An 11965-nucleotide genomic window follows, 5' to 3' on the forward strand; every position below is an offset into this window, starting at 1 on the left:
CTGTAAAACTGTCTAGTAAAAAAAAATTTTTAAAATCATCTAGTAAATTTAAAAAAAAAAAAATCTAGTAAAATTACCTAGTAAAAAAAATTTTAAAGAATAATAAATTTTTTAAAAAATTATCTAGTAAAATTATCTGTAAAACTGTCTAGTAAAAAAAAATTTTTAAAATCATCTAGTAAATTTAAAAAAAAAAAATCTAGAAAAAAAATTTAAAAGAATAATAAATTTTTTTAAAAATTATCTAGTAAAATTATCTGGAAAATTATCTATTGCCCTTCCAATGGCAGTGGTGCTTGGGCTCCAGTCACCAACCAAGCCCTCTGTGGACTGCAGGAGGGCAGGGTTAGATGGGATAAAGGGAAGGAATTCTTCCCTGTGAGGGTGGGGAGGCCCTGGAATGGACTTCCCAGAGGATGCCCCATCTCTGGGAGCATCCAAGGCCAACTTGGAAGAGGCTTGGAGCAACCTGGGCTAGTGGAAAGTGTCCCTGCCCGTGGCAGGGGGTGGCACTGGATGATCTTTCTGATCCCTTCTGACCCAAACCTTCCCAGGATTCCATCAGCCCAGCCAGCAGGCCCTGCTGAGGCAGCTGAAGTTTCAGGCATTCACCAAAACATGAGGATTTCACAGCAAAAAAAAAAGCCCATCCAAAGCCCCCCACACTCCCTAAGCACTGGAAGCGCTGAGAGGGAGTGGGAGCAAGTCAGATGCACACCAAGCCCTCCCTTCCTTAATATAACATTATTTTTTTTTTATAAAGCACCCCAGAATTTCTAGATTTATTTTCTTTAGCTGCAACGGGGTTCCTAAAAATCAGGTTCACTGCTTGGAGCTGGCAGCTCAGGGGGAATTGTATATAAAAAAGAGAGAATAAAAGGGAAGGGGAAAAGCAAAGTTTGCTGCTTTTTATTTTTTTTTTTCCCCCCTAATGGAGGGTGGGGAATCAAGGACACGAACACTGCTTGGAATCTGTCTCCCTCGTGTGAGCTGGAGAGGAATCCAGCATCCCATACCTCCTCTTCCTCCCAGCCAAACCACTGCTTGGAAATACGCTTAAAATAAATTAAAATATATATATATAGAATTAAAAAATATATATATAGAATTAAAAAAGGGGATTTTGGAGTCCTAAAGGCCGTGCCACGCGGCCAGGCCGGGGGTTGTCAGTGCCATCTTCTGTCAGCTGCACTGCACTGCACAAGCCATGGAAATCCAGCTGGAAAACCAGGATTGCATCACCCAGCCTGGCTCAAACCCTTCCCCTTGGAAAAATCCTGAGCCAGCAGCGCTCCCAGCCCTTCACCCCCTCCTCCAGCTCTGCCCACAGGGAGGTGTCGCTGCTTGGGACCCTCCGTCATTACAGAATATATTTTATTTATGGAATTTTACAAATATCTGTACAGTTCACGTGACATAAGTTACGCTCTTTGTTTCAACGCGTCCTCTCCCACAACACCTGAGTTATTGAAATACTGAGATGGAACTGGAGCTTCCAACTGGACACGGGAAGGGAAACACGGATGAAAATCCATAACGAGCTCGATTTGGGTGGGTTTTTTCCCTCCTCATCCTCCTGCCTGCCCCATCCCTTCCCTGCTGGCAGGTTCCAGCCTGTCCAGCTGGGAATGGGAAGAGGGGGAGCCTTGTTTCTCTGGGGGAGGGGGTTCACCCCCACACCCTAAATTTTTGGGTTGCAGATTTCTCAAAAAAAAAACCAACCAGGGTAAAACTGGAAACGAGAAGACGACGGATTCACGATTCCCACCTTGTGCCGAGGGGCCGCACCAGCTCCCAGGAATCCCAGCATCGCTCCTGTCGCTTCCCAGCTCTAGGGGACCTCCCAGGCACAGCCCTCGGGGGACAAACATCCTGATTCCCCCCCCTTTCCTCCACCACTTTTCCATGGGTGCCCCATGGAAACCCTCCAGCCACCTGGTGTTTTTCCAAATGCTCCCTTGGGAGAGAGGAGAGGGCACATGTGCCAGTCCAAGGACTCAGATTTTCCACATCGAGTCGCTCGGCCGGGCCTGCAGCTCTCTCAAGCAGGGAAAAGGAGTTTCCAGTGGCACTTTCCTCCTGGATTAGCAGCACGGGGAATGAGTGTGAGGTGCTGCACAGGTGACCGAGCCAGGGCAGGCCCGGCTGCTCTGTCCCACAGGGAGAAGTGACTTAAGGTGACAATCCACAAAACAAGACACTACACGAGATAAAGGAAGGAATCTTTCCTTGAAGGAATCACCCGAGGACCATGTGGCACCTCTGGGTGGAGGGTGCTCCCAAAAAGGCTCCCTGCTCCTTGACAAGTTCATATTTAGGTTTTGGGGTGCAGGACAAAGCCAACAGCCTTGTGGTGCTGAGGGGACTAAGCCCAGCCTAGGAAAGCCACTGAGAGCAGAGGTGATGATCCATAAGGATACTGGAAATGTCAGAGTCCAGGGACTCGGTGACAACGGTCAGGAGTTTAGGAAGAACAGCATCCAGCTGGGAACTAAGGGAATTCAGGGACTACAGCCATCCAACCAGGGTACAACGCTGCTGGAGGTGCTGAGCCTGTGCCAGGGGCTGAGGAAAAATCCCTGGCACACCCTTGGCTTTGCTTTCTGCAGGGTGGGGAGGGAAGGTGTGGGATCCTCGGCTCCAGGACCACACTGAGGTGGCAGGATTGTCACACACACATCCCCTACACAGCCAGGGAGGGAGGGAAGACACTCCCTGACAAGCACAAACACTTCCCAAAGCACCCGCACCGCTCCTCCATCCCAATCCAAGGGAAGCTCCCTGAATCCACTCCTGCTTATCCACACAGCCACGAGCTCACACCAGGTACAGGACAAGGTTTAGGGGGGAGAAAGGGGGTGTGAGGGGACCTCAAGCAACAGGGGTGGGGTGGGCAAGATTATCAATATGATAACTAGTAATTCACGTAGTGAATCTGGGGAAAGCCAGCCCCGGGGGCAGAGCTGGGAAGTGCCTGGAACACCCTTCTCTGGCTACTCCCTAAGGCTGGAAAAACGCAACCTAAAGAGGTTCACAGTCTGGTATTTTGTTTTAAAAACACCCCCCGCCCCACCCTGAACCTCAGCAGTGTTTAAAAGCCGGTGGCTGTTCCCGGGTGTCACCGTGAGCTTGGACACAGCCTGAGGAGAGACCCCTGGGCTGGGAGCCCACGGCCAGGCAGGGCTCTGCTCTCACCCCCCTTCCCACCAGGAGGAGTTGGGATTTGCCCCTTTTTCCAGCAGCACAGGGGGGATCAGGATATCCCACCGGGCTTCTCCCAGCAGCCTACGTGTCACTCCAACCTGGCCTGGTGTCCTCTGCTCCGAGCGTGGACACCCAAAGTGTGCTTTAAAATCCCAACCCTCTTCACCCTGCTCTCCCCAGGGCTGAAATGGAGCAAACCCCGTTGGATGGTGGTGACATCATGAGCCTCCTCATCCTCAGCTGTGCCTGGAGAGCACAGCTCCGAGGGATGCTCCGAGAAGGGTCTGTCCCCATCATACACCCCCCCCAAAGGGGTCAGGACAGCGTCATATCCCATGGGAACGCTCCAAGAAGGGTCTGTCCCCATCCGTCCCCACCCCGAAGGGGTCAGGACGGCGTCACATCCCATGGGAATGCTCTGAGCACGGCTGAAGCAGCTCCTGCCTCCCCACTCCATCCTTCCCAGGAGAGGCGAGGAGACCAGGGATAAGACATGGGAAAGCGATCCTCTGGTCAGGTCAGTCCTATGGGAAGGGGGGATTCAGCCTCCCCTCACAGTCTTAAACCCAAAGAAGGTCTGTGGAACAGCTTTCAAAGCGATGTCTCCTCTGTAGTGTGACGTCAGTGCCCGCACAGGTACCGTCGTTTGCTTGCAGCAGGAAAAGGGAAGGAAAAAAAAAAAACCCCAAGGAAAACCCCTTCCCCTCACCCCCCCTCCAAAAAAAAAAAAAATGGAAAAAAGTGGATCAGGGTTGCAGCTCGGGCTGGTCCTACCCAATCTGGATCTGGCCAGAGTACATGGTGAGCAGCACCATGATGGTGAAGCCTGTGAGCAGCCCCGCGTTCTGGATGGCGAAGGTGATCAGGGCGCTGCCGTTCTGCTCGTCCTCCCGGCTCACCTCGTTCATCTCGGGGAACTGGGAGGGGGAAAAAACAGGCACGGCAAAGGCTCAGCGACAGGAAAGGCTCTGTTCTTCCCAGGAAAAAAACACCCACCCCCCCCCGCCCCAGCCCGTGGATTTCGCTCAGCCAGGCAAAGCAAAGCGGAGACAGCAAAGCGTGCGCCAAGGGGACGGAGCAAACCCACCCCCAGGCTAAAGATTTCCTAGGAAAAAAGCCCTGGGAAGATCCCAACCACGCACCCAGGCTCAGGATTTACCATGTCAGCCAGAGCTATGTACAGGAACATCCCTCCAGCCAGAGCGAAGATCCAGTTGGCAGAGAAGTGGCTGCCGGCCACGATGCCAAAGGCCAGGCCCACGTAGCAGCAGCAGGCGGAGATGAAGTTGAAGAAAAGAGCCTGGCGGATGGTCATCCCGGCGTTCAGCAGGATGACAAAGTCCCCTGCGGGAGAAAAGGACGGGAGGATGAGGAGGGAAGGGCTGTTGGCAGCATCGGGACAGCACCGAGGGGCCGCCTTGAACTTCAGGTCATAAATCCCCTGAGCTGGAAGGGACACACAAAGGATCATTGAGTCCAACTCCTCTCCCTGCACAGGACAACCCCAAAAATCACATCCTGTGCCAGTTCCTGCGTGGGCTCCCCCACTGCCCTTAAATTCAGTCCTTCACACCCAAACCTGCCTTTCCCCTGCACTGACCACACCACTGCCCCTAAATTCAGATATTCACACCCAAACCCACCTCCCTGCACTGACCATACCACTGCCCCTAAATTCAGATATCCACACCCAAACCTGCCACCCCCCTGCACTGACCACACCACTGCCCCTAAATTCGGACCTTCCCACCCAAACCCGCCTCGCCCCCTCCCAAACCAACGAGGTGTCGAGGGTTTTGGTTTCTTTTTTCTTTGCCTTCAGATGTCTCCATCTAAATTTAAATCTCAGACATCATATTACCTCGTTATTTTTAGAGCGGCGATTACTCAGCGCCGTTTCCAGCCTCGCCTTCCCCTCGCCGTTTATCCCACCCCAAAAATCCGCCTTCCTCTCCGGGGAAAAGGGACCGACCCCAAGGGAGAGCGGGACCGGGAGAGCAGCGGAGGGGCAGATCCGAGGGACTCACACACCCAGCTCGTGCGGGAACTCCTCGCAGAGGATGGCCACGGAGGTGCTGATCCCTTGGAAGACGGAGACGGTGAAGGAGGCGCCGATGGCCAGCCCGTCGATGAAGTTGTGGAGGCCGTCGCTGAGGGTGATCATCCAGGCCAGCGTCCCGATGTCGGAATACCGCACCTCCTTCAGCCAGTAGCACGCGCTCTGGGAGGCCTGCAGGTCCTGCCACAGCACCCCAACGCGGGGGCTCAGCACCCTAACGCTCCAGGGGGGTTGGCTGATCCCTCCTCCAGCCGGGAAAACCACCCCCACGCTCATTAAATCCACATTGAATGGGTGGAGCCCTCTGCTTCCCACCCCCCGCAGAGGGTTTGGGGTCCGAGACTCCCTTTCCGTTGACGGGCGGTTTTTTCCCATGTTCCCATCCCACGGGACAAGGCGCTCACCTGGACAGAGAGGGAGCCCACCACAGCCTTCTCATCCCCGGAGGGGGGCTTGCGCTCCAGCTCGCTGGTGATGTGCGGGATCATGTGGTCCAGGTCCCCGTTCTGCAGCTTCTCCGTGACCCCCTCCTCCTGGTCCTTCTTGGAGGGCAGAGCCTCGGGGCCGTAGTGGCTGTGCCCGTGGTGGTGCTGCGGGATCAGGGGATTCGGGGGTGTCAGACACCCCCACATTCCCGCTGTTCCCCACCACCCACCAGCCCCTGCTCAGCCTCACCTGGTCCTTCTGCTTCAGGAGCATCTTCAGGACCTTCTCCGTGAAGAAGAAGAGGTAGAAGCCCCCGAACACCACGGCGGATTTGGAAACGTAATAATCTTCCTGAGGGTTGAATCCAAACGCCTGCAGGCAGGAGGGGCCATGGGAGAGGATGAGGAACAGTCCCTGGCAGGGTCCTTCATCTACCTTAGGCCCCAGAGGGGGTGGCACAGCTTTCTGACCTCTCTAAGCAGCAGCTGCTTTGGGGACAAGCTCAGAAAATGCCTTTGTGCACCTTTAATCTCCCTCATTCCCTCCTCCAAGCTGGCTGTGCCCCAAGGCATCGGATCCAGCACCCGCCCTGGGGCAGGGATGCCAAAACCAGGGCTCCACGCTCAGAGAGGACCTGCCTTCAGGGCCAGAAAAGGCAATAAAACAGTGATTCTCTGCTTGAAGCAGACTGGGCTCTGCCTGGAGCGATTCCCTTCCAAACTCCAGCTCCAAGGGGCTTCCAGCCTCCATACCTCGCTCTGGGCTCCCCTCCGACGCCGCCTTCCCCTTCTCCAGCCAGAAACATCCCCCGAGAGAGAGAGAGAAAAGCACAGACCCGCCCGGTCCTCTCCCTACCTCGGGAATGAGCTGGAAGAGGGCGTTGGAGTAGAGAGTTCCAATCGCCAGAGCTATGAAGTAGAGGAGCAGCCGCTTGTAAAAGGTCTTCTTCATGAAGGGCACCACGCTGGCTCCCACCAGCGAGCACAGGGAGATGACGGACACGCAGAGGAAACCGTAACCCCAGACTGAGGCGTGAGAGCCAAACCCACCCCGGGGGAACGGGAAAGGCGAGGGAGGAGATCAAGGCGGGCACGGGGAGGGAAGGAATCCACACCGACAGGACAGACAGAGGAGGGAGGGAGAGAGGGGAGAGAAGAGGACATTCATTAGTGATTGTTGTTCATCTCGGCTTGGCTCGGACCCGGCGCCGGGCGGCTTTGGGAATGGCTCTTTGGGAAGGGTTGGATTCTTGGAGCGAGCGGCTCTCGCAGCCGGGTTTTGGCAGCCAGGCCGCGTCCCAGCCAGCCCCCAGCTCTGCTCCACGAGCCATTCCCGAGCCACGGAGCGCCCAGGTTCCCTGGCACCTCGTACGCTCCATCCCCATCCCAGGCCACGCCGGGATGCTCCGAGCGCTGGCGAGGCTGGAGCGTACGCGCGGCATCCCGATTCCCGGAAAAATCAGGAATTAGAGGCGCTTGGTTTTTATGTCCAGCGAATAAAAGTTGCAGTTCTGGAGTTGAAAGGGAGCCTTGGAAAAACATCCCACTGCCAAGACGGGTGAGGTGATCGTTGCCCTGGCAATGCCAGGGGGAAAAAACCCTGTGGAATTTTAAGGCTGGATGTGCAGGAGCTCAGATCCAGCTCGTCCTCTACCCAGGAGCCACCTGGACAGTGTTCCAAAGGTGTCCAAATCCGTGTGGATTTATTCAACTCCAGAACTGGGCAATTACAACACAATTAATTTGCAGTATTTCTTGTTGGTCCCATCAGAGCACCAGGAAACCTCAGGGAAGCCTGAACCCTTGTGGAAACACCGGGCTGGGAAATCAGGGAGAGGCGGGAGGGGGCCGAAAAAAATACAGGCAATAAAGGCCTTGTAAAATTTGGCTGATTCCAGAGGAAGCTGATGCTGTTGTCCGTGTTTTTATATGGATATTTCCTCCTTTTATATGGATATTTCCTCTGTTTTGCAGTACTCTCCCACTAGTGCTGGGAGACTGATGGCTGAGCACATCCCTCCAAGGGATAAACTCCTGGCCACTCCAGGAGCAAAGAGCTTCTCCCAGCCCACTCCCACTCCTCAGACCCGGCAGGGCTGGAGGACACAGCCTCCCTGCCCGCTCCAGAGGGTTTCCTGGTGCTCGGAGGGGGCGAGAAAAGCCCCTGAGACGAGCCCTGAGCCTCGGGTGACGGAAGGGACCGGCTGGATTCGGCGGGGTTTGGAGGCAGAGAGGGCCCCGGAGCCGGGAGAGAGGGCAGGGACGTTCTACCGCACCTCTGGGATGAGCTGGAAGAGCGCGTTAGAGAGCAGCGTGCCGATGGACAGCGCGATGAAAAACGTGAGGACCCGGCGGAAAAAGGCCTTGGCGGAGCACGGCACGATGAGGACTCCGAGCAGGGAGGCCACGTTAATCATGGACACACTGAGAAAACCAAAGCCCCACACTGCGGAGAACGAGAAGAAACCAGAGGGGCCAGACATTACCGAGGCTCTCGGAGAGCCCGGATCCGGGCGGGCGGGAAAGGGCTGGCTCCGGGTCTATTCCCGGGCCACGTGGCACCGGAGGGTCTCTCCCTGTGCTCTGGATGTCTCAGCTGCGACAAAACCGTCGTTTTTTTGGTGCAGGGAAAGTGGGAATGAAACCACTGGGTTACTTGGAAAAGGCTTTCCCGAGCCAGCCCCAGGGTGGGGCTCAGGGCAGCTGATCCAAGACCATGGGCATCGTCAGGAGCGGGATACGCGGGAGCTGGTTGAGCATCCACTGGTGGCTGGAGGCCAGCGGGTCCCTCCAAGTGCCAGGCCACCCCTTCCCACCCACAGGGACTCATGGCAAGGTCCCCTCCTCATCCAGCTATCCCGGAGGCACAGAGGTTATCCCGGCGAAACCATGCCACGGCACAATCCCGTGGGGATTCCTGCCTGCTGTAGGCAAGGAATTCCCAGGAGCGGGAACCACCTGTGCTGGAGGTCCCGGGGTGCCTCATCGCTCCTGAGCTCCATGCCCGGGCCTGGGCAGTGCCTGTGCCCCTCCAGCTCCCCTCTTACCTTCAGCCGAGCTGGGTCTGCCCTCCTCCGTCTGCTCGTTTTCCTCATTTTCCAGGTTTTCGGAGGCGCACGCCCCCGACTCCAGCTGCTGCAGGATGGTGGGGCAGAACTCCTTGAACTCCCTGTGCCCCACGGCAGAGCCCTCGCTCAGGTTGTGGATGGCAAAAAGCTCCACGGAGCTGAAGCACTGGGGAAGGGAACAGGAACGTGCCTGGAGACTCCCGCAGCTCCGCAGGGAGGTTTCGGGATCTGCAGGCAGGTTTTGGGGCCCTACCCGGGAGAGGTTCAGGCGCTGCTGCGGTGACTGGGAGACGTTGGCGTGTCCCACTCCCACATCCAGGCGGTTCAGCAGGGCCTTGAGCTGCTTCAGGCTCAAGGTCTGGCTCTCTCCGTAGCGCTGGAGCAGATCCTGCAGGAAGGAGGCTGCGGAGATTCCCGGGCTGTCCCTGCCCGCCTGGACCTGCGGGCAGGGAAGGAGGCAGAGCAGCAGGAGCAGGCAGCAGCTCCGGGGGCCCGCGCCGGGGATCATGGTGCCTCTGGGATGCTGGGAGGGAAAACACACACTGCTGTTGGCTTTGGCGTTCCCAGCGCTCCAACCGCCGCTCCTCCACCCCACAGCTCCGTCGGGAGACGGCACATTTCTTCCTCAGGGAAAAGGGGATGCTCTGAGAGCACCCAGATCCTGAGGGGGGGGCTTGTATACAGGACCACCCGCTTCTCTCCCACTCTGAGCCACCCTCTGCTCACCATGGGGGGCTGCCAGGACACGGCTCCCGGGGGTTCTCCAGCTCCGCAGCACCTCGGGACCCTGGGAAGAGCAGCAGGTGGTGGGAAGCAGGCAGGGCTTGTGCCTCTGCCAGCCCCAAATCCAGCTCTCCGTGGCGTGAGGAGTCACGCTCCAGCTCCCAGCCACGCGTGGGTCCCCTCGGCGTCACCAGGAACGGGACACAAATCCCTCCAGGACCTGGACGCCGGAGCTCGGAGGACGTGGGAACCCAGGGGACAGAGGTGGAACTTTCACGGGGTTATATTTTAACCCGGATAATTACCATGAACCGGCTCCTTCCCCGGCTCCAACTGTAGGTGCCTTTATAGTGTTTGCCCTGAGTCAATCCTTGCCCTCTCTGCTCCTTTCATACGCGCCGGGGATCAATAAAAGTGGGGTGGCACAAACCCGGGGTGCAAAGGAAGGGGCTGGGGGAGATGGGGCGAGGGGGGGACGACACGCCAGGCACGACCTGCACGTCCACTGTGGGAGGCACCCGAGAGGCTGGAGCAGGGCCTGGGCTGCCTTCCTGGGAAAACTGCACCGAGAGGTGGGCGGCGAACTCGGGATTCACAAGGACCAGGAGAGAGTAACAGTCTGCTGGTTCCGTAAATGCAGCAGCCACCCCGATCCCAGTGCGGGGCTCCAGGAGTGTCCTGCCTCCTGGCTGCCCTTCCCAGGGGCTCCCGGATCTCCCTGGGATACCCCACAGCCTGTGCTGAGAGCTCGCAGGCTCCGGGCTCCTCCAAAAACGAGCCCAGGACATTTTTGAAGCCCGGCCAAGCAATTGTTCCAAAAATAACCTGGGGCCAGGACTGTGAGGAAAAGGGGCACAGGAGTACCCCGCTCCCCATCCAGGACCCTGCTCCCCATCCAGGACCCCGCTCCCCCTCCGAAGGCTCCCACATTCCCACAGGTTTTACCAGCTTACCACCACCTTGTGAGCTTTGTTCTGGGGAGGTTTTAGCCTCCTCCTGCCGGGGCTTAGCTCGGATGCTTTGGCTTAACCCCTCTCCTCCCAAAACATGGGAAGAGAGCTCATCCAGAGGGGTGCTGGTGCTGAGTGGGGGTACCTAAGGGACCTCTGCCTCTTCAGCAAGCTCAGACCCTTCCTCTGCTTCTTCCTCCCTATCCCAACCCACCCATCCAGGTGGATCCTCCCGGGCTACATGGGACATCCTGGTGACTCCCACAGGCGCTGGCACACGGCCCAGGGTGCCAAAGGTCTGCCCCAGTGGCCGTGCGTCCCGGGACGGGGGACATTGGCTGCCCTTCCCTGCCCGTGCCAGCCGAGTGCTCCCCATATCCCTGATCCCGCCTGGAGCCATCCCGCCGGGCCGCACACCGCCTGTCCCGGCCCGTGCCAAGGCACGCAGCCCCCGCCGGAGCCAAAACCGCTCCCAGGGGTTTCTCCCGAAGCCGGGCTGAGCCGGATACACCCAGGGTGGAAAACCGGACCTCGACTTCTGCCCCAGCTGCCAAAGGAAAGGCAGGAAGCGCCGCGCAGGCAGAGCCGGGCAGCGGCAGGAGCCGCACGGGCTCGCTCCGTTTTAGGGCAAAAACGAGGTGGAGGAGCCGCCCCTGCGGAAGGGCCCAAAGAGGGACATCCCGAGGGGCTCCGGCCCCCCGAAAGCCACGGGGAGCTCAGGGCAAGGCGGGAGGGTGCCAAACACATCCATCCATCCATCCGTCCATCCATCCCGGCATCCCGGGGCAAAGGGGGTGTGCAGAGAACACCCCGGAGCGCGGCCCCTCGTCACCCCACCCGCGGAGCGTCCCAGCCTCCTGCCCGCTACCTCCAAGGGCGTCCTCCCGCCGGGATCCGCTCCCGGAGCCCGGAGCCAGCGCCTGACCTACTTTATCTCCCTCTGGGATGGGGCACAGGGACAAACCGCTGCCACGGGAAGGGACGGATGCCCGGCGAGGGATGTGCCCGGGAGCGATGCCACGACAGCACACAACAGAGCTCCCAAGGCCACGCCAATCCTTCCCATCTCCCTGGGCTTCACTTCCCAGCGGTCATCGATCCGCCAGCGGGAAGGTGACGCCGGGAATAAGAACCGCTGGCAAAGCCATGACCCCGGCGACGTCAGCCCCGCGCCAGCTCTTCCCGAAATCCCGCTCGCTGGCGCAAGACTGGAAGGGGAGGGGGGCACTGGGGGCTCCCGAAAACCCCACCGGGATGAATCCCGCTCCTGGAGCCGGCGGGGCCGAGCTCCTTCCGGAGCAAACGCTGCTCCACGTGTCCCGCGGGCAGGAGGGTTTCCAGGAGGGTTTCCAGGAGGGTTTCCGTGCCCTGGGGCACGTCCCGGGGCCACGTTTCTCGGGTCACGGATCCCCCTCTGCCCCCCCTGGAGCCTCCGGGCAGTGTCTTGTCCCTTCCTCTCCCCGCAGGCCCCGGGGCGGGCAGGCGGGCAGCAAACAGGGGAATATCCCGGCCAGCCCACCCTACACGGACCCCCCC

At 58.4% G+C, this 11965-nt stretch overlaps 1 protein-coding gene across 2 annotated transcripts; it reads right to left on the reverse strand.

Annotated features, from left to right (window-relative positions):
• Positions 1-1357: 1357 nt before the first annotated feature.
• SLC39A14 (solute carrier family 39 member 14) lies at positions 1358-11952 on the reverse strand. Of its 2 annotated transcripts, XM_017827332.1 has the most exons (10): positions 11298-11952; positions 9483-9543; positions 9010-9279; positions 8736-8922; positions 7965-8134; positions 5939-6061; positions 5668-5853; positions 5236-5443; positions 4364-4548; positions 1358-4121 (listed from the first exon to the last, which is right to left on the reverse strand). In XM_017827332.1, the coding sequence occupies exons 2-10, from the start codon at positions 9483-9485 to the stop codon at positions 3975-3977; spliced, it is 1479 nt and encodes a 492-aa protein (XP_017682821.1). In that variant the 5' UTR covers positions 9486-9543; positions 11298-11952; the 3' UTR covers positions 1358-3974. The 2 variants fall into 2 exon arrangements, with proteins under 2 accessions (XP_017682821.1, XP_017682822.1); XM_017827333.1 differs by lacking the exons at positions 7965-8134; positions 11298-11952 and adding an exon at positions 6545-6714 and having other exon boundaries at positions 9483-10651.
• Positions 11953-11965: the final 13 nt, after the last annotated feature.

Source organism: Lepidothrix coronata, unplaced genomic scaffold, assembly GCF_001604755.1.
Source record: "Lepidothrix coronata isolate B3197 unplaced genomic scaffold, Lepidothrix_coronata-1.0 Scaffold137, whole genome shotgun sequence".
Taxonomy (NCBI): Eukaryota; Metazoa; Chordata; class Aves; order Passeriformes; family Pipridae; genus Lepidothrix; species Lepidothrix coronata.